At 41.0% G+C, this 20,303-nt stretch overlaps 1 protein-coding gene across 1 annotated transcript; it reads right to left on the reverse strand.

The window, feature by feature from the left end:
* Positions 1-491: 491 nt before the first annotated feature.
* On the reverse strand, positions 492-18,812 carry scarf2 (scavenger receptor class F, member 2). Its single transcript, XM_018662121.2, has 11 exons — positions 18,092-18,812; positions 15,444-15,502; positions 15,245-15,346; positions 14,183-14,702; positions 13,431-13,649; positions 13,069-13,197; positions 12,630-12,733; positions 11,183-11,297; positions 10,755-10,852; positions 5,446-5,601; positions 492-4,346 (listed from the first exon to the last, which is right to left on the reverse strand). The coding sequence occupies exons 1-11, from the start codon at positions 18,199-18,201 to the stop codon at positions 3,109-3,111; spliced, it is 2,850 nt and encodes a 949-aa protein (XP_018517637.1). The 5' UTR covers positions 18,202-18,812; the 3' UTR covers positions 492-3,108.
* Positions 18,813-20,303: the final 1,491 nt, after the last annotated feature.

Genomic DNA, 20,303 nt, shown 5'->3' on the forward strand with positions numbered 1-20,303 from the left:
GTCCTGGCTATATCCCTCTTCTCTCCGCCAAAAGAGGACACATATGCAGCGCGTGATTAACTCCTTAGCACAGAGTTTCCTATGTTTTTCCCCAATGAAAGGAGCTCTTGTCCCCCCTCTATCCTGAAGGAGCCAAATCAACAGTCCCCTGGTTCCCTCAGGCTCTTTGAAGAGCCGCTGTGACTGAACAACTCTGTAGGACTTCTGCCTCGTCCGTGGGATTCAGCAGCCCGGTAGCCCAAAGTCACAGGAAAGGGTCAAATATCAATCAATGTTTGAATGAGTCTCTTTAGAGAATACAACAGGAGATTTACTCAATATATCCCTTTTCACAGTTGATTGTACACTGGAGTAAGACACTAGGAGAAGAAGCCAACAGGAGGTTATGACCCCATGAGAACGGATGCGGTCTTAGTGAATTAGTATGTGATGGCTGTCAACGTGAATCGATTAAATGAGGACTGATTTTTAAGTTCAGGTTTGACTAGAGCTACATGTATTGCTTTTTTTATTCCAAAGAAGTAAATGAGGAAACACCAATTTAATGACCATACACAAATGGAAATCAAAGTTGCTAAAAACAAACCACAAAAGACAAAATATACCTTACAGTTGGTAACGTTTTTGCAGCTTTTCAGGCCCATCTTTTTAAAAAAAAAAAAAGCACTGTAAGCCTATAAAAACAGGCACGGGCCAGTCAGATAAAAAAAAATTGCCACTTCGTAATTACATAATGATATGGTTTTAAGTATATGCAATTGTTTCAACAGTGGTATCATAGTAGTATTGTACAATCCTTTCTGTATGAGTTATTTTTTTATGGGAGGCAATAATAACAACTGGAGGGAACAAGACAAGAAGGTTACAGATTTCCTGTGCAGCTATCAATGCCATATAATTACACTCTGCGTCATGCAGTTAAGTGTTACACAAACAATAACATCAACAGAGAACAATTACAAAGCCAATGTAAACTTTACAGGAGAAAAGTACTCATACTGTAGATTTGCTTCAGAGCCCAAAATAAGCAACATACCAAAAAAAAAAGGCAAATACAACATGAAAGCCAGTTCATTGACACCAAGGAAAACAGAAGAACTAAAAAGGTCATATAAGCACAGCTTACAAAGATAATAAAAAGTACACAATGTATACAAGTAGAAAATGTTGAAAAATAACCAGAGAAATGTGTTGTACCTTGATAAAAACACATAAAACCAAGACAGTTGTTCAAATTAGCTGTAAATGTAAAATATTATTTAGCCCAAAACATACCGATGAACATTAACTTGCTGGATACTTTAACCTTTCATCCACTGTTCATAGCTCATGTTTTAAGTGCCACTTTCAAAATAGCTCCACCAGTAACTGAAACAAAAAGCTTTGTCCTCCTGACAAACTGAATTAATCCAGTTTTAGTATCCCACTCCACCACCTTGTTTGGTTTACTTATTTTAGGATAAACACTTGAAATAAAGGTTGGCAACAACATCTAGGCTAACATAGTTTCTTTTGCTTAAACTGATCCACAGTTGAGGCACATTTTAACACTCGAGGCATCGGTACCATTTAGTCATATAGTCTTATCCTATGAGTAACAATGAAATTAAAGCACCTTGTTACTTCAGCATGGATCTTCTAGCTTAAGATAATATGATCCTTAAGGGACAAAACATCTTTGACAAGATTTTTTTTCTCCACACAATACCCTGATGGCATGAACAAATTCATGGGAAATGCGAAAAGCTTGATGGTGATACTGACCTAGTTTCTCCACTAAACTGAAAGAGCAAATAAAGACACACTGGCAGTCTGCTCCTGTAATCTGATCTGTAGAGAACAGTACGAACAGCCACTACTTCAACAAAACTATCTACTGCACCTGATTTACAGGATGATGTTGTCCTGCAGTGTGTTTTCTTAAATGCAGCATAGGGAAACTGCAGATGTTGCTGTACTACAGAGAAACCAAGTAAGTTTAAAGTGATTTATAAGCATGACATAAAGTGAGGACATAGGATAGCTTGGGGTTTCATTTTTGGTTTAGTGGTTTAGCTGACTGAATAAAACATACAGTAAGAGCACATTCTGGTGATTTGGTGTTAGAAAAAGTATGAAAGAGGTTTTAAATAGCCCTTTTTTGCAGAAAGATCAAAAAAGCTTGTTTGGGCTTCAACACACCATGTCTGACAGAGTTGGACAAAAGGGAGCTGAGAATTTAAATTTAAAGTGTTATATTTCTGTAGCCAAGAGCCTTGAAAGTAACAATGAAGCTCAGGAATTAAAGGTGACTCACAAGTGTGGAACAGACTGTTAAGTCCTAAAAGTAGCATAACTTTGGGGTGTCAAATTTAGCTGAATTAAAAAAAAAAAAAAAGTTTCATTTGCTAAAAACAAAGTTCTCCAACAAATCATACAAACTGTAGAAGTGTTGCTCTTAATTGACAATATTTAGACCCTATTGTTGACCCTCATCTGCAAAGAATAGTCTTGATATCAACAATGTGGATTATATCTAACTTACATGTGTATTTATGCATGTTGGTCCATTGAAATGAGAAAAAAAAACAAACAAAAACAAATAGCTTGCAATCCTCAGAGGATCCAAATTTTCTTGTTATTTTTAGTACCTTTAGTACCTGTGGAGAGCGTACATAAAAATAGCTATTTTTCTGACACCTGCATAGCAAATTACAGTTATGTAACCTCAAAAGCAATTCATATATAAATATAGTGGTGGACATACTGCAGAGGAATAGAGATGAATGAACTACGGATTATGTCAGAGCGCCACTGTTCTCACAGTTGTGTCCGGCTTAGCCACAGGTTGTGGTGTGAGATTGATACATAGTTGTTACACAAAAGAAAAAAAGGATTCTTGAAATGGAATACAATTGTGTATAGAGGTCATTATAATATAACTCACCAATATGCCCTTGATTTAAAAGCATTTCTCACTCCTGACTGGTCCTGAAGTCACAGCACACTCACACTGGAAAATGTTTTAATTCCTCGATTGAAAAACTATGTGGTTCACCTTCCAACAAATCCATTTTAGTCTCCTTGAAATCCATCACAAACTTTGCACCATTTGTCTTTAAAAACCACTTATTTTACTACCTGTGGTGGCATAATGGCTGTCTTTTGCTGGGGTGTTTTATTTTCAGGTGTATCCAAAGTACCCTCCTTGCCTTTCTTCCTGGGTGGCTTTTTTATTGGAGTCTTCTTTGGTGTAGGATCCAGCGTTGGGTCCCCTGACCTTGAGCCGTTCAAGTCCTGCTTCTCCGGGCTCTTGGAATCAGGGGTCCCGAGGTCGGTGGTGACAGGTGCCACCATCTTCTGGAGGCTGCTTGAAGTGGGCAGCAGGGGCTTGGTGGAGCCCTGCTGGCTCAATCCACTGGAGGGGGTCCTCTTGGCTTTCTGCGGAGGTGTGGGCTTTTCCCGGTTTCCCTTGGGTGTGGAGAGACCATTGGTCTTTGTCAGGCCTGTCCCCTCATTCCTGTTGATGCTTTGGGTTTTCTCCTTTAGCTGAGCAGCCAGCAGTGTGGCAGCCTCAGAGTTCATATGAGGATGGATGACCTTAGGGCTCTTGGGGGGCTCCTTGGGAGTCTCCTTTGGACTGTCAGCACTCTTCTTCTCAGATGAGGAGCTATGAAAGCTACTAATCTTCTTCAAGGCATTCTGAACAACACCATTAATGTGCTCCATGTGACTGGGACTGCTGTGCTCGTCCCCAGACTTCTTACCTCGCAGAGGTTTGTGTTTACTTGGGGAGGTCTTAGCGTCAGCCTCCTTCCCCTCCTGTTTCTTTTGCTGCTCACGGTTCCTCTCCTTCATCTTCTGCCGCTCCTCACTCTTAGCTGAGCCATCGCTCGAGCTCCTCTTTTTTTCCTTTGGCACTGCCAGTGCCTTCATTCCCCCCTGCCCCTGCTGCTCTGGCTGGGGAGACCCTGTGGTATTTCCATGTATCCATGATATCTTGGGCTTAGTAGATGGGTCTGGTGGGCGTGGTTTTGGCTTGCCAGGTGAAGGTGGTGGTTTTCCATTGCGCTTGGCCTCTGGTGTAGGAGTGCCATCCCCATCCTTGCCGCTACCATCATCCTCCTTGGACTGCTTGGAGAGGCGGGCAATGCGGGCATAGAGGGCGGCAGTTGTGGACTCAGAGCCACTGGTGGAGCCTTCACTGTCAGAGGACTTTAGCAGGGGTTGCTCGCTGCCTTCTGGTTTTGTGACACTGGTGTCTTTTAGGGAGGTGTATTCCCCTGCGTCCTCTTCATTAGGGACGGCCTCTGGCTTTTCTGTTGCTGGGCTGGGGCTACGCTTGTCTTTGCTGTCATTCACAGATTCTGTAGATTATTGGCATATAAACAGGTATTAGGAAACACATGCAACAGACAAAATTAAAATTAATTTCATGTAAAATTATGTAATTTATGAAAGAAGTAGTTTTTCCTCTTACAAATGTAAGGTTGTATTCATAAACAATGAAAGGAACTGTGGCTAAAATAAGTACGACCATTAGCTTACAGTGGCTAACGTTTGCTAATGTTAGCCAACTTTTGAAAAAGTAGGTATTGCTTCTGTCACGCATGTTACTGAGTAACTTAATCAACTGCATTTGCATCATCCTGTAATTACTACTTGTGGTCACTGTGGATGCTGTATGACACTGCTGTCTATCAGTCCTTTAACCAGTGTGTTATATCCTTGACCTTTACAAATAGCAGCATTTCACTGTTTTCTCTGCAAGGAGACATTATTTTCTTCCCACCAGGAAAACTCTCACACATGTTTAAAGAGTGATATCTGTATAGTGTTTTTGTATTCGTTAATTTGTATACACATACTTGAGAGCTGGAGTGGCTCCAATGCAAAAGATCCTATCTGCACAACTCTAATTCAAAAACCCCTTCATGATGTTTACAGTAATTATTTCGTGCCTGAGGCTTTTTTACTCAGAATCAATTGTTTCAAAGCCCTTGAACTATTCATGGGGAGAATGAGAGCTAAACCAAACTACCAAGAGAAAAATACACTAAAAACACATCAGTCAAAGACATAAAAATCCCCACAAACAAAACCTAACTTGCACTGTCAGACTTCCAGAATAGAAACTGATGGAATGGGTGTTTTCCACCAAACTTCAAGGAGTTAGTCACTGTTTGGATTTGTGCCATATGCTGACTTGACTATTCCATTTCCTGTTTATACTCTCCTTGTTCTCCAAGCAAAACCTGGATCTAGATGGCATATGATAAAGGGCCAACTATCTGTAATGAGATTTACAGAAATGGGCAAGTCGCTGCATCGCACAGTGGGGATCTTGACTTCTTCAGAAATGTATCTGTCAGTGTGTGTGTGAAGGCCCCTTAATGCCAGAGACAAATTATGGATTTATGTGCGTCATTCCAGATAACTAAACTGTTTATTCTTACGATGACTCACCTTCATGGGGCACACAATAAACTGGCCCCTCATCTCCACTCTCAAAGGAAGAGAAGGACTCTTGGGATGACCAGGAGGAAGGGGAGGGCTGCTCGGCCACTGAGGGGGGCTCGATGAAGCTGCAGTTGAAGGTGTTCTCTGGGTCATGGTGGGCTACTGAGAACAGAAAACAAACGCAGAAGCCAAAAGGTCAGCCAGGGGGTATTGTACCATGTTACAAGAACAACAGTCTGTTCTGACTCACTCTCACAACTGCAGCAGAGTTGTAGAAAGCATTGGTTTAAGTGAGTCTGCAGAAAAATTTTAGTGGTTTTGCATGTGAGTTAACAAACACTCCCACATTATGGGTTTTTGAAAAAGAGAATGTATACACTGTTCAGAATTTTGATATTTTGATGCCAAAAGCAAAAGCGGTTCAAGTTCCAGGTTAAAAGACAGACCACAAACAGCATTCTGATCATCAGACGAGACAGAAATGATCAATTAACCCAAGACTAACAGCATTGTTTTTGGTGGGTCAACAGCTACTTGTGACTAAAAGTACTAGGAAACCAAGAGACACATTAGTCCTTTAACTGATTACCACATAAAGCTACCAGTAAAAGTTCAGTATTTTGGGAAAAATATGCATCTCTTTTTGAGAGTGAGAAGGAGAAGATTGATACCAAACTCATGTGCGCATCAGTTACGAAGGTAATAAGGACATGCTTAACCTAGGTTAGCATAAAGACTAGAAACAAGAACAGTGTAGTCTGTACTTCTGCTGCTTCTGTGCACAGTCAGTGTTGCAATGTTAATGTCATGTCAGCTCTAATCCTGGTCTTCTTTAGTATTTAGATGTTAGGCAAAATGAGCCACAAATGAATTCTCTCATCATCCTCCACAGAATCATCTCCCTCAACAATATGTAGGTCAAGTCATGTTTCTCTCTTGCTGTCTCCCTCTTGGCCTCTCCATCTTCCTTCCTCCCCTTCAGACACTGCAGCATTCTGCTGACCTTACAGTCTCGGGACAGCTGTGGTTTCTGAGGGATATTTGCGGTTGATCTTCCCATCTGGCATGAACGGTTTTGGCCTAAACTGTGCTGGGCGTTAACTCGACATGACCGACCACATCAGATGCTCCTGTTTACATGCCCGATGACACATGGGTCCATCCGTTTGTTTAGACCTCAGATAAACCATCCATGCAAGGAATCCCTTAACTGTACCAGTATCCTGCCCAGGAACAAATCCCAGTTCCTTAGCTGTTGTTGTTTGACTGTAACTAAAGAGATAAGTTACTCTAGGAGATCTATGGTGGGGATTTTGCAGACTTGGGGACTTTTTTCATCTGTAATATTAGTATGAGAAGCCAATGTCACTCAGATTTCACACTGCTTTGTCTGCATTCTCATGGTATCTTCCTTTGTTGGAGTTTGTCATGCATGCACTTTTAAATTGCTAAAAAACAAGAAAATCTTAATAACATTCAAACACATATAACTTCAGCAGATAATCTGTTTAGAGATTCCTCTCACCATAAAGTGTAAACTGAACATGTCTGATTTATTTTTCATCAGACACCGATCTGATGTTTATTCTCTTGTTTCCTGTGTCCATCCCTCTGCCTCACACCATGTGACTTTCTGTCATGCCTTTCTTGCTTTCAACATCTTCTTAAACCGCAAACAGATTTAGTCATGGTCAAATGAGAAGTGGGTTATAGAGGCTGTGTGTGTGTGTGTGTGTGTGTGTGTGTGTGTGTGTGTGTGTGTGTGTGTGTGTGCATGTATATATTACATGTTTGTACAAAGCAATTTTCAAGGGCCCTGATTTGTTTTTTCCTTGATGCTGATGAGTTTTATCTAGTTTTCCAGATCATGGATTTCAGCTGTAAGGTACTACCTCAGACAGAAGATCTGTTTGAAAGTCATGCTGGGAAATAAGACTCATTAGATTAGTCTTTATTGCTACACTCATCTAAAACCATTGTTCTTCAGAGAGATTCTCTTAAATTTATTCCAAACAAGTAATCTAAACCTCTGGTGAACATGTCTGAGTTTGAGAGTGCCTTGTGTTACTTGTAGGGTGGATAATATCAACACAGATATAACATGTCTGTGATAAGCGAGTACAGATGTATGTGTGTACAAAGGAAACAAAGGAAACAAAGACCAAAATAAGAAGCATTTTGGATACTTATATAGAGAATACTTCCATCTAAGGGCACCCATCTATGTGACTATTTAAGGATATCCTGTAAACCACAATAATGCCAACCTACTCTTCTCTACAATTGTAGTTAATGTTGGACTACAGTGGCTATACAAATGACTCCAGAGTCTAACGTAGCACTGCTATTCCCATCAGATTAACTGTAAAAAGAAACCAGCTTTGGGTGGATGCTGTACATTAATAACAATACACATAATAACTACTGTATATTACAGGCCAGTAAAATATTTATCTAAGGGTGGCACAAAAATATTTCAGCCAAATTCAGTAAAGGGAATAAATAAATGAATAGGACGGAGTGGTGCTCGGCCTGCACTTCTGCCCTTGCAGGGTCGTTACTGTGCAGCAGCAGGCAGATAGGCAGAGGCTCTGAGGGACTGAGGAATGCAGAGCAGCTAACCTATGCAAAGACCTCAGCTAAGTTAGTCAACAAGCTAACACATGGGTATTTTGCATCATTACTTGCATGCAGTGATGAACAACTGCTGCCCTTGAGAGCTGCTCCCTCCAGACTGTGGGTCTAGTGGGGCTGCTCTGCAGACTGGATGCCACTGTGATCCCTCCCTACATACAGGCCAGCGCACAACAGCGCATTATTGACATGTCCCAGCTGCAGGGCTCCACCACCACAGTTGCTAAGTGGGGGGACGCGTATACAGACCTTGGGCAGTGGAAGTCTAGAGGCTAGAGAGCTGGGCTGGAATAAGACGGCTGCTAGTTCAAATGTCTGGTCTAGCTGTGGAAATCTGGGCATAGAGTAGGATTATTACTTGCCAATAATAATAGGAATCAATATGTTTCAACCTGAAATAGCTCATGTCAGGGTTACTGGATTGCATTTCTAAACAAGTCTAAAAAGTCTGAACAAATACATTACACATCCAACATGACCCCCTCAGACCCTAAAGACCAATCACTGATCGTAGTTTTTCCCAAATATACATAGCTGAGGCATTATATGCATTGACTCACGCTGTTAAAACTTGAGCTAAAGTCCATCTACACTCCTACACTTAAGAGAGACTTTATAGTGTGAGAAAGTTTTTTGCCCTTTTTATTAGGCAGCTCACAACAGCATGAAAGTGAAGTTGAGTGTGTTACTGCGAACACATTTGCAAGACCCAGCCAACTTTCCCTGGATAAATAAAGATGAAAAAAGCAGGTGGTGGGGAAGCATTTGGACACAGAGGATGCAAGGAATGCCGGACAGACGTGAATCTGTAGGGCGTGGAGTAAATATGCTTAGAATGGAATGCCAAACTACAAGCAAACAGTCTTAGTTTTGCCAAAAGAGGAATAGGTGACAATGTGTCCATGTAGCAATTTCTCTGATGCTAGCTATGCTAACAGAGGAATAAATGTTGTCTTCCTCCCCTTCTCTCCCCCGTTCCTTTTTCATTTTGTCTTGCCACATCTGTTGCCACTGACCCTGGTGTGGATAAATCACAGTTCTGACACGAGCTGGGGTAAATTTGACCACTTCCTGTTTCCAGCCCCATTGGGCCCCCTCTGGAATGTGTGTGTGCAGGACTGTGTAGCCCCAGTCAGAGTTAGACTTTCTTAATGTTGGCAGACCACGCTTCTGTGGGTAGCCCAACAGAAAGCAAAGACGCAAAAATTTGGATAGGACAAACCAGGAAGGAGAAGAAAGAATGACACTGATCAGTTGAAACAGATGACTAGGAACAGAGCTCTGTTCTTACGTTTAATCTGAACATCTATGTCTCATTTGTTGTCTACAAATGTACTAATCTTGACTGTAAAAGTCTTAAAAAATTGTTAATTCGCTTGCATTTTAAACGTAAAAATGTGAAACAGACTTTTTGCAAAGGCCTTTGACTAAGATGACATTGTGCTTCTGGCACATTGCTTCACATGGTCTGGCTCTGCGCAAACAAACATATCAATGTCCCACACTGTCATGACAAAGAAAACTCTGTTCCAGTGTTGTATTTTGAACTGAGATATAATGGAACCAGATTCTAGCTTAAATAATCAGCTGGATAACTGAGGGGCACGTGCTGCTCACACAAGGAAAAGAAACCAGGTCATCATGTTTTAACTCCCTCCACACCACACTGACTTCAAAAGACCTCCTTGTGATGCTTAATTCACAATGAAATTGGAAGCTCTGCAACACCGACCGATCAATTAATCATTTAGTCTACAAGATGTCAGAAAAATCCAAGTTCTCAGAGTCCCAAGTTGAGATCTTCAGATTTCTTGTTTTGTCCAAATGTATTCAGTTACCAAAACAGACACAAAACAAAGTTAAGTGTGCATTTCTAAAAGTACATAGGAACCCAGAACAAAACCAGCCATGTTGAACTGTGTGTGATGGGGTTTAAAAGATCAGCATATCACCCCCGTCTGCTATAAAAAAGACAACTGGGGTCACAGACAGATCTGTCACACACCACGAGACCTCCACATGTAGCAGTAGAGCTGCAGTGTCCACCCAAACAGTGCGGCCTTTGATAGCACGTCACTCACCACCACTCGGGCCCCCTGACAACCACTGGCCGTCTTTTAATAACACAGTCTCCTCCTCGGCCCGAGAAAAGACGATGGAAATGAGCAAAGAAAATGGGAAGAAAAAAGCCCCAGTTTAGGGTTGTAATAATATGAACACATGGCATTTGAGGGTGCCAAGAATAATAAGGGGCTCTAAAACCAGTGCATTCCTTTCAAATGAAACCCCATACTCGCCTGGCAGCCACCATACACTTTTCAACCCTATTCATCATCTTAGAGACAGACTAAGGTAGCACTGAGGTAAAATGCTTACTGTGACTGCCATTCAGTGCTGTCATTATCTCTGCTGTGTTAAACTGAGGACATTTAAAAGCACTAATAACCACTGAAATCATCATTTTTTATATTCTCTGAAATCTCCATTGTTATATCAAAATGCGAATAACTATGTTAATTTTGCATTGGCAATTAACAAAGTAAAGAATGATGCGACTTTCTTAACTGATGATGCGACTTCAGCAAACTGTGTAGTACAAGCACCAGGGAGAGAGATTACATAAACTAAAGCAGCTTCCGACAGCACTGCGGTGGGATATGAGAAAGAGTTTTGGAGCTTACCGACTACTTTGGGCAGTTTCTGTCGCCTCAGTGGAATACGGGGAAGTTTAGTGCTGATTCGGCTGAATCGTCCACACAGGATCCGCTTGGCTTTTTTGCTGTTGGTAGAGTTGTCTTGGTTAGGATTGAAAAGGGATGATGCCATGGAAATCCAAATGAATCATTCAAAAGAGCATATTAAACCTGGCCCTGTGCCTCTTTTGAGGGCTCACAGTCTGCTCACATTGCTACTCACACTGTAATGTCAATATATAAAAGTACTCAAAGTACAACTTATATGCATTTATTCATTTCACAACTTGGTAAATGTGAGAAAAAGCAAAAAGCAAATATTTTTTCTCTAGTCTCTGTGGCCTATTCAAACTCCTACTAGGAACTCGAGCCCCCACCACAGACTGCTGAGGCGAAGATACCTATTCGTCACTCACTTGTGGTCTTCTTTGTGTCGACACAGGCAGCAGCAGCACAGCAGCGAGAGGAGGACAATCAGTAAAAAGGAGACCAGGGTTCCAGCCGCAATCACACCCATCCGTTGGTTGGGCTCTGAAAGACGAGATGTAGAGAATTCTGGGTGTGCCACATTGGCGCAGGGAAGCTCTGAATGCCAGTTTCAACAAATCTCTCTCTCTGTCACCACTAACACTAAAAACCTTGGCATATAGTAAATTATTATGATTTACTAGACGACTGCATTCAAATGACATGAGTATGGGGTTTACTTCACTGTATATAATTTTTATTAATGTGATAGTTAGCTTAGATAATAAAGACAGAGCATGATTTTGCATTAATAATTGATTTTCAATAGCTGCTTGACTGCAAGCAGGCTGAAATTCACTACAAATAATTCACCATTAATCTTATCTCCCTCAAGATGTGGGACCACTTACCCGTTCATTGCTGATTTCCTGCAAGCAGCTTCTTCCCCTCAGCCCCTCTCTTCGCTACACACCCCTCACCATAACTCGATGATTTATTAGCACCCCTCCCTCTTCAAGTGGGATACACCCCAAAGATAATAAGTGCTGTATTGCATAAGTGTGGACAGCATTTGGCGCTTACAAGGACAGATGACACGAGAGGAGAGGCAAACTATCGGTTAAGGGGTAAGTAGCGGCGGCCCTCGGGTCTCCACGCTGTCACATAAGGCTGAGATGGATTGTTAGGCAGTCTGGGCGTGGCATATTGTCATTGTTAGTTTGGGAGGGGGGGTAACATAAAAGCGTCAAGGTCTTATGATATCACTGACCGAACTGCCGCCACCCATCATGTTCACGGGTCAAAATCCCTGCTACCTTAGCATTCTACACAACAATATTATCCCTGCCTGCCTCCAATCATCTCTTTCCAAACCATGCACTTTTTCCTCTACTCTCTGTCTCCCTTCCAAGTCCTCTTTTTCTCTTCCCTTTTCTCTATCCCTCTCTTTTTTTCCTTCTTCCTTCCTCTCCCTCTCTCTCTCTTCCTCTCTCTCTCTCTAGCTGGACAGGAACAGAGCCAACAAACACAGCCATAAAAAGGACACCGGTCTGGGTCTGGAAATGCTATCAAGGCCTGGTACGGCAACTCTCCTACTACACACACTGACCTGAATAGATGTGTTTGTTGGTACTCTGCATATACAGCCAACTATTAGACATTCAATACACAGGCAGCACTAGTAGCATTTGGCTTTTTGTACAAACAGTTTTAGAGGGCTAGAACTGTTTCTGTGTGCATGCAGTATGAGAGTAAGAAATGTCTGCTTTGTCTCACAAAAGGTACATTACTTAGAAAAACACTAGTTTCTGACTACTGCTGTTCACAGAAAACCCCTTAAACACATCATAACCACAAAGCGTGTGCTTGCTTTTAAATAAATGAAGGTTTTCTTACGAAGATAGCAGGCACCAGACACAGGATCACAGTTCTTGTCATGGCAAGAGCAGGTTTGGTTGCAGTTCACTCCATACTGGCCAGGTTGACAGGTCAAATTACAGCTTGAGTACAGAAAAGAGACAAAAACAACATCTGTTTAATGTCCATTCCAAGTGACAGATGCTTAAAATGGGACACAGAATAAGAAAAAAAGGGGATAAATAGGATCAGTTCTTTGTTCCAAGCATTCTTTATTCTGTTATTGAAGTTTGTAGCAATTTCTGTTTTCTACTCCAAGAGTGTGCTGCCTCAAAACACAGGCACACTCCTGAAATTCTCAAGATATATCAATGTATGACAAACACAATATGAAAGACATCAATCCTTTTCACTATGCAGTGTGTGCTGCCAAGGGCATAAACAGAGTTTTTTGGGTATGAGGTGTCTTATGACTTACTAGGTGCCATAAAACCCCGGGTCACACAGGCACTCTCCGGTGACAACATGACAGATGCCATTAAAACAGTGACTGCAGTTGTTCTCACAGTTCTCACCATACGTGCCGTTGGGGCAGCGCACCTCGCACCTATCACACACAGAAGGAATGCCATGATTACAGTCATTTCCAAGCTTCTAAGCATGAGTCATGGACATTATCACAGTGTGGAAAATGGTATTATAGTAGCTACTTGTTAAACGCACTAACATTATGTTTTTAACATTTGAAATGATAAAGCTTTGCAGGAAAAGAGGTCTGACTGAACAACAAAATGCATGTTTCTTTTACACACATATGCTGTGCTGTGTGTGTTTTCTTACCTATCCCCAATCCAGCCAGGGTTACAGTGAGAGCACTTCCCGTGAATGGGGTCGCAGTGGTGACCGTCTTTACAGGTGGGACAGACTTCCTGGCAGTTTTCACCAAAGAAGCCCTTAGAGCAGAGCTGATCGCACCGTGTCCCATTCCAGCCTCTGTCGCAGGTGATGCAGCGCCCCTCTGTCACCTTACAAGGCTGCTGGCCCTTGCAGTGCCCACACCTGGTGTCAGCCAAAGATAACAGAAAAATAATTCTCATTTATCTTCTTTACACAAAAATTCCCCCATCTTATCTAAATGTAATTAAACTGTTTAAGGATCTGAATCATTATGGAAAGCATCTGTATTTGCATGCCTTAAATGGTTGCTCTAATGATCATTTAAAGAGGGAGATAAACAACACTGAAGTCTAACTTTTAGAGTTTATAGCAACTGTGTCGTGTGAGAACGGCCCAGTCCATGGAAGGTAAAGCACTTAACCTGAATTGCTTTTACATGTTGGCTGATGATTATGGGATAATGTGAATACCAACTCCCAAATCTCACTTTATTATTGCTCCATTAAGTAACATGTACAGATATTTTAAGGGTTATCAGCTGCAGCATATATCAAATCTTATTTCCTATCAAAACCACAAAACCGCACCATAATATGGGTCAGACAAGGGAACTGAACATTAGGCATCTGTAAAACTGCATGTTTCCTGTGTTTTTGAAATGGTTCATTTGGTCTCTGCCAAGTTTTTTTCCCCACCTGTTTCTGCAATTTTGACCATAGAATCCAGCAGGACATGGTTCCCTGCAGAACTTCCCACGGTACCCCGGTGTACAGGTACACGAGCCGTCGGCTTGGTTGCATTTTCCGTGGATGCACTGGCAGTATCTTTCACACCGGGGCCCCCACAGCCTCTCTCGGCACTGGCAACGTCCCGTGAACTGGTCACATGGGGAGTTGTTACAGTTACACTGGATTGCGCAGTTCCTTCCCGTCCAGCCAGGATTGCACTGGCAACGGCCTGTCATCGCATCACAGATGGAGTTGATGCTGCAGTAGCAGTTGTTGTTGCACTGGGGACCCCAGACGCCAGGGTGGCATGTGCATTTGCCCGTCTCTTGATCGCATTTACCCTTTTGGCACAAGCACGCATTCTCGCAGTTTGGTCCCCAACGATTGTGGTTGCAGGTACACTCACCGGTCAAGTCGTCACACTGGCCATTGGGGTAACAATTGCATTTCCCCTTGCAGTCAGGGCCCCAGAACTGGGCAGGGCACTCTGTTAAAAGACAGTGATGTAATCAGGAAACAGGCAAAAAGTCTTCTGACTTACCCTTAAACAAGAGTAAGAGTCTACAGCCATGCTAGCAGCAGCAGTGTGCGTGAAGTTATACTTAGGCACAGTAGAATGCCAGATCACGTTATGCTGATGTTTAGAAGGTATAATGTTTACTATGGTCACCATCTCAGTGTAGCCTGTGTGGGTATTTTGTCACAAACCAAAGTATTATCAAGAAACACTAATGTTCATACCACATTTAATGGCATTCATTGAATAGCTGTTGAGACATGTCACTCAAAACCATTATGGATATTGGTACAACATTTCATAGTGATCCATCTCATAGTGCTGGATCAATCGACTGATAGACCAACATTGCAATGCTGCTACACGGTTGTTTTCAATTATTAGCTTTTACTAAAAGTTGGTATTTAACAAGTAATGTATTTATTTTTAATTAACTTGACCTTTTCATACCATAGTCAAGAAGAACAAGGTAGAGATGCTGATAGAAAAATGTTTTAAAAAAAATCCCTTACTAGTGTCACAGCTAGCTCCAAAATATCCATGGCGACAGCGGCATTCATTCGGCCTGACACACACCTCATTTTCCTTGCAGGTGAAGTTGCCTTCACAGAGAGCTTGGGTGAACAAGAATAGGCCTCATTATTCAACTGGCTTGCACAATGAGCTGTATGACATTCACTGATAAATGTTAGCACTCTGTGTGGTACATACGTGTCAGGCATTCATCCCCTAGCTGCCCCCATCCACTGCAGCATACCGATCCTGATGACCTGGAAAAGAAGTTATAAGATTCAGAATGAGAGGGTAAAGATGAAGCACCTAACTAAAATACAGTAAACCAAACACATATCAAAGTGACAACATCCACACCCAGCTCATGCCTCTTTGATCCCAGAGTTCTTATTGATGTGGCTGATACCAAATTCTGCAATCCTATGCTGTGCATTGTACATGGTGCATATGCTTAGCACATGGTGGCATAATTTTCTGAATATGGGTCTCTGACATCCAACTGTACATGGTACTCAAAAGCCCTTAACCCCTGAATCTGCACTTTATCAGATTCGTATGCTTTCCCCCAGCTTTTGGGGAACACTGAAGGAGGCATATGAATATTCAAAGAAAATATTTTGCAGCCACGTTTTCAGCCTGTCAGGAAAGAACGGATGTGTCTCTTCTTCCTCCCACGCCCGTGACCTCTGTGGGGCCCCTGCAACACGTCAGCTTCCCCAAAAGTGTTTGAAGATGGCAGTTTGCTTTTAGTCAATGAGCAGGGAGCAATGCTGTTTTTTATCCCAAATTAAGCATATGGTACAGATCCCAGGCCTAACCCTCTGTATGCTTTCACTTGTTATCAAGGAATAAATAAGCTTTTTACCACTTTATATGCATATAACATTGCACTGGATTTAACTTTTAGTAGCTGTGCTGCTTCAAATTTTGACAAAGTCCAGTTAAGATGTATGAACTTGACCCTTGTTGACCTTAAGCACCTAGTCAATTTATGTCAGCACTCAGGGAGAAAGATTGCATTTGCTGTTTTGTGGAATTAATTTAATGTTTAGAAGCAAAGCTGCTGTGTTGTTTGCCTTTCACTATTACATAAAGAATGTACCAGCTACCTTTGCCAAGGACTTCAATAGCTGCTCTTTCACTGACTCAAAAACACATTTTTCTGCATCAGTACTCAAAACATCACATGGCTAACAGCTTTTTGTTCCCAGACACTTTTTTTTTTTTTTTTTAGGAACACTTGATTCTTGAAAACAATCAGTGTTGAAGGCATCATCAAACAGTCAAGTTAGGATGTATTACCATTCCAGCTAGATTCAGCAGCTGATTTTGGAATGCGAAGACACTCATTTGGAAAAGCTGAGCTGTGTTGATAAATGCTGAACTACTTCCTTCTATTCATTTGATTCAAGTTAGAAAAAATAAAAACACAATAGGCATAATAGGAAAAACAAGTGAGTGGTGAGTGGAGAGTTCACTGCAATGAATGTTGAATACTACGAGGAGGGCAAAATGTCAAACTTGTAGAGCAGTGGAAGCCAGCACTATATATATATATCACACTGAAAACTTCACAAAGCACAAAAGTAGGGTGCATTTTCAGATAAATGAAAATCTGTTGCCCTGTGAAGCACAGGAAAATCTATGAGATGACAGCACTACTTCAACTTTTGAAGAGCAGCCCCTGATTACTTTGCATTTCACTCTGACTGCATGGAAAAAATGCAGTGTGTGGCTTTTCAGATAAACTATTTTCAGTTTTGCTCCAAGAACTACACAGGAATTATTCTTTTTTTTTTTTTTCAGTTTTCATGCTCATCTGTCCCAAAGCCCATAAAAAGGTCAAATTATGGTACAGGAAACAAGTAATATTTCAACAAACTGTAAGCACATGATTTCTTATCACACATCTGTTATAGCATATTGGCGGATGAGCCTTTGACTACATTTTCTCCTTCTTGCCTACCACAGTTTTAAAATTCATAGACATCTGTCCAAGCTTGGATGCTGCAGTCAGCAATTGCGGATTTGGAAGTTTTTCTTTTACACTAGTACATCCACAGGCTCAGCTATATTCCTAGAGGTCATCAAGAAATGCTTTTTGAATACCTTAATCTTTTAGGGAAGAGTATGTGGATATAGATTACTGGAATATAATTCTAATTATGTTTGACATTCTTGATATTCATGTTGAGATATCAACTGTGAAAGATGTTATAAACTTTACTAAACTCTCCAAAACTTCAACCATAGTGTGTTATCAAACGGTGCCACGAGTGCTGTGAGAGTCAATAAGAGCGCCCCCTACAGAGCAATAAAGTACTCCTGTTCCAGATGTACACATCTGCATAACTGCTTTCTTCAATGGACTCCTCCTTCTGCTATACAATGAACATGTTATTTGTAGAAAAGAACAAGGTCAAAGTGAATTAGTACATCAAAAATAACAGTGTTACTATGACTTCCTGATAAAATAAAAGAAATGTTTATCCCAGTAGAATGCAATGAAGTCAGTGGTTGATTTCATAACTGGTTAACAGCGAGAACCGTTATTCGTGCACACGGCCAGCACAACACAATAACGTCAATTTATTATATTATTAATGTCTCGTGCTCAAGTAATCCTTTCCCAAACAAAGAAATACTTGAAGAATTTAATGGTAAAACTTGTTTTCAATGCTATTCCAACTCTGACTGGACCCTTTTTCTTTCTTTCTTTTTTTAATAATCGCCTCCTATAATAAGGGAGAATAAGGCCGAAATGTCCCAAGGAAAACTTCGAAACAAGCTGATTAGAATTCACAATCAGTGGAATAAATCCTGTTTTCTTCTGCAGCGATGCTTACCCAGGTGCTTTGCAAACATTCCTGCCTTTGGGGTTGAGTTCTTGGCTGAAACTGGAGCAAAAGAAGAGACAAACCACCGCAACAACAGCAAAAGAGTTCTTCACTTCCATTGTACAAGCAGCAGCATCCTTCTAGACGCCGTTTTTACTCCGCATTTCCCCTCCTCCAAAAGTAACGATGGTGGGTTTTCACTGTATTTCTAACACTCCGAATTCTTCCATGCACATAATCCAGACCTATCTACTTTATAAATACAAAATCCTTAACCTGGAAATGTTTTTAAAAAGTTCAACCGCCACCTACGCCATCGAGAAACTCAGCAGCAACAAAGTATGTCCAGCGAGAGTTTATCCCACCAGCTGAAAAGTCACAAAACCAGAAGTCGAAAATCACAGTATTCGCTACAAACGTTGTTCTCCTGCAGTGCGCCGTTTATTCCGTGGAAGTTTCTAACGGAGCCCATCATGCAAAAGCTGATGGATCCAGACTCATGATGACTCAGAAACAACTTTTTTTCCTCCAGTATAATGTCCTCAACGCGTCCGAAAATGTGTAGATTGAAGATAATGTTGACCAAAAAAACTGTGGCAAACTAGCTGCCTTTCGCTTTTTTCTCTCTCTGAGGAGGAGAAGCGCTTAATCCGTAACTTTTGTCCTCTCTTGCGCTCTCAGGAGTGGCAGGAGGGAAATTCCTGATTTGTTACTCTATCTTTGGCTTTATGCGCCATGTGTGCGCCACCAAATTTACATACGCTTGTGTGCAGCAGGGTCTGTTTTAATGGTCGCGATTTTAAAAACATGTTCTGTGGCCTAATTTTCCCTTTTAACAAACAAAAAGTTAATGCAGCTATTTTAGATTTTAAAAAATGTCATTTTATATAATTATCAGCTTGATCACTATTATCATTGATAGTTGCACATTTTTAGCAGTCTTTCTGAGATTCGTCATACACAATTTAAATGCATGGATTTAAAGATATGATTTGTAGAGTCTTATTTTACTTAAAAACACTAATTTAAGAAAGTTTCCAAATTAATGGATGAAGAAAGTGTGTGTGTGTGGTGTGTGGGGGGGGGGGGGGTGGAGGGGGCAGGAGTGTAACAACTACATGTGAAACAATGGCTCCCCCATCTGTTAACAAGAACAAAGTGATGCTGGCATATGGCTCCTGGATTAAATCCTTTAAATGCAAGTCAGGGCCTTTTCACCATTGAATGCTGTGGAACAGAGCCAAGAGAAATATCATGTTTTTTATTGATTACAGTAGATGAATAATGACATCCAGTCGGGTAACTTTTCCAACAAATAGTTGCACAATCACGCGCCTGGGGTCGGGGCTTTTCTCACAAGAGAGCATCTCATTCCAGTGGTGAGCTTTGTGGATCTCCAGGGGTCTTTGAGGGGGATTCAGGTCCAAAATAAAGTTATTCATTACCCTTCTGCAAAATGTTATGACATGTTTGTAATTTAATTCTACTGATATAATTCCTGATCCATATGTCAACAAAAGCCACTGCCAAAATTCAGAAGAGACAAACTCTCTGACCCTTGTTTGACAGGTTGTTCATAAATGGCTTAATATTAAACAACTATGTTATGAAGAATAATTCTTTCTGATGTTGTGACTGTAATTTATTTTGTCAAGAAAATACAGATAACGTCTTTATAATAATAGAATATTGTAAGCTGTGTAATTAATGTGCATTGCTGTGCATGACAAAAAATGTTCCAGGTGAACTGTGAGTCCTGCAATTACTCAGCTATCACTCAAGCGTGAGATTATTTGTATTGAAAATTATGCTGAAAGGTAAAGTACTCTGAGTAATTTGTGGCTTACAAGACCACCATGTGAGGGCTAAATATGGGGCATTATCGTGGGTTATCATCCAGTCCCAATCCTGTTCAGCACTTTCCTAAGGGAGGAAAACTTTTTTTCTTGTAAGTTAAGTTTTTGATTTGATTGTGTCAAAAACATCAGTGGTGTAAGAAGTATTTATGTCCTTTCTGTACAACTAGCAATGCCATAATAGATATATACTTAATAAATTACCTGCATAGAACATACTCTTGTACTAATGCATTTATTGGGCACACTGTACAGCAGTAAGTTCAGTCCAGTCTCGGTTCTCATAGTTATGTAATGCTATGCTTTATTATTTTGATTTATGTTTTGATTCTTACTCCTAACTCATTGAATGCATTAATTTTGTG

Source organism: Lates calcarifer, linkage group LG13 (genome assembly GCF_001640805.2).
Source record: "Lates calcarifer isolate ASB-BC8 linkage group LG13, TLL_Latcal_v3, whole genome shotgun sequence".
In the NCBI taxonomy this organism is placed as follows: Eukaryota; Metazoa; Chordata; class Actinopteri; family Centropomidae; genus Lates; species Lates calcarifer.

Coding starts and splice junctions, on each gene's coding strand:
- scarf2 (XM_018662121.2), bottom strand. CDS start 18,201: ATGGAAGTGAAGAACTCTTTTGCTGTTGTTGCGGTGGTTTGTCTCTTC. Junction 13,650..14,182: donor GGTCAAAATTGCAGAAACAG/GTGGGGAAAAAA, acceptor GGCTGACACCAG/GTGTGGGCACTGCAAGGGCC. Junction 5,602..10,754: donor GAAACTGCCCAAAGTAGTCG/GTAAGCTCCAAA, acceptor TTCTGTTCTCAG/TAGCCCACCATGACCCAGAG.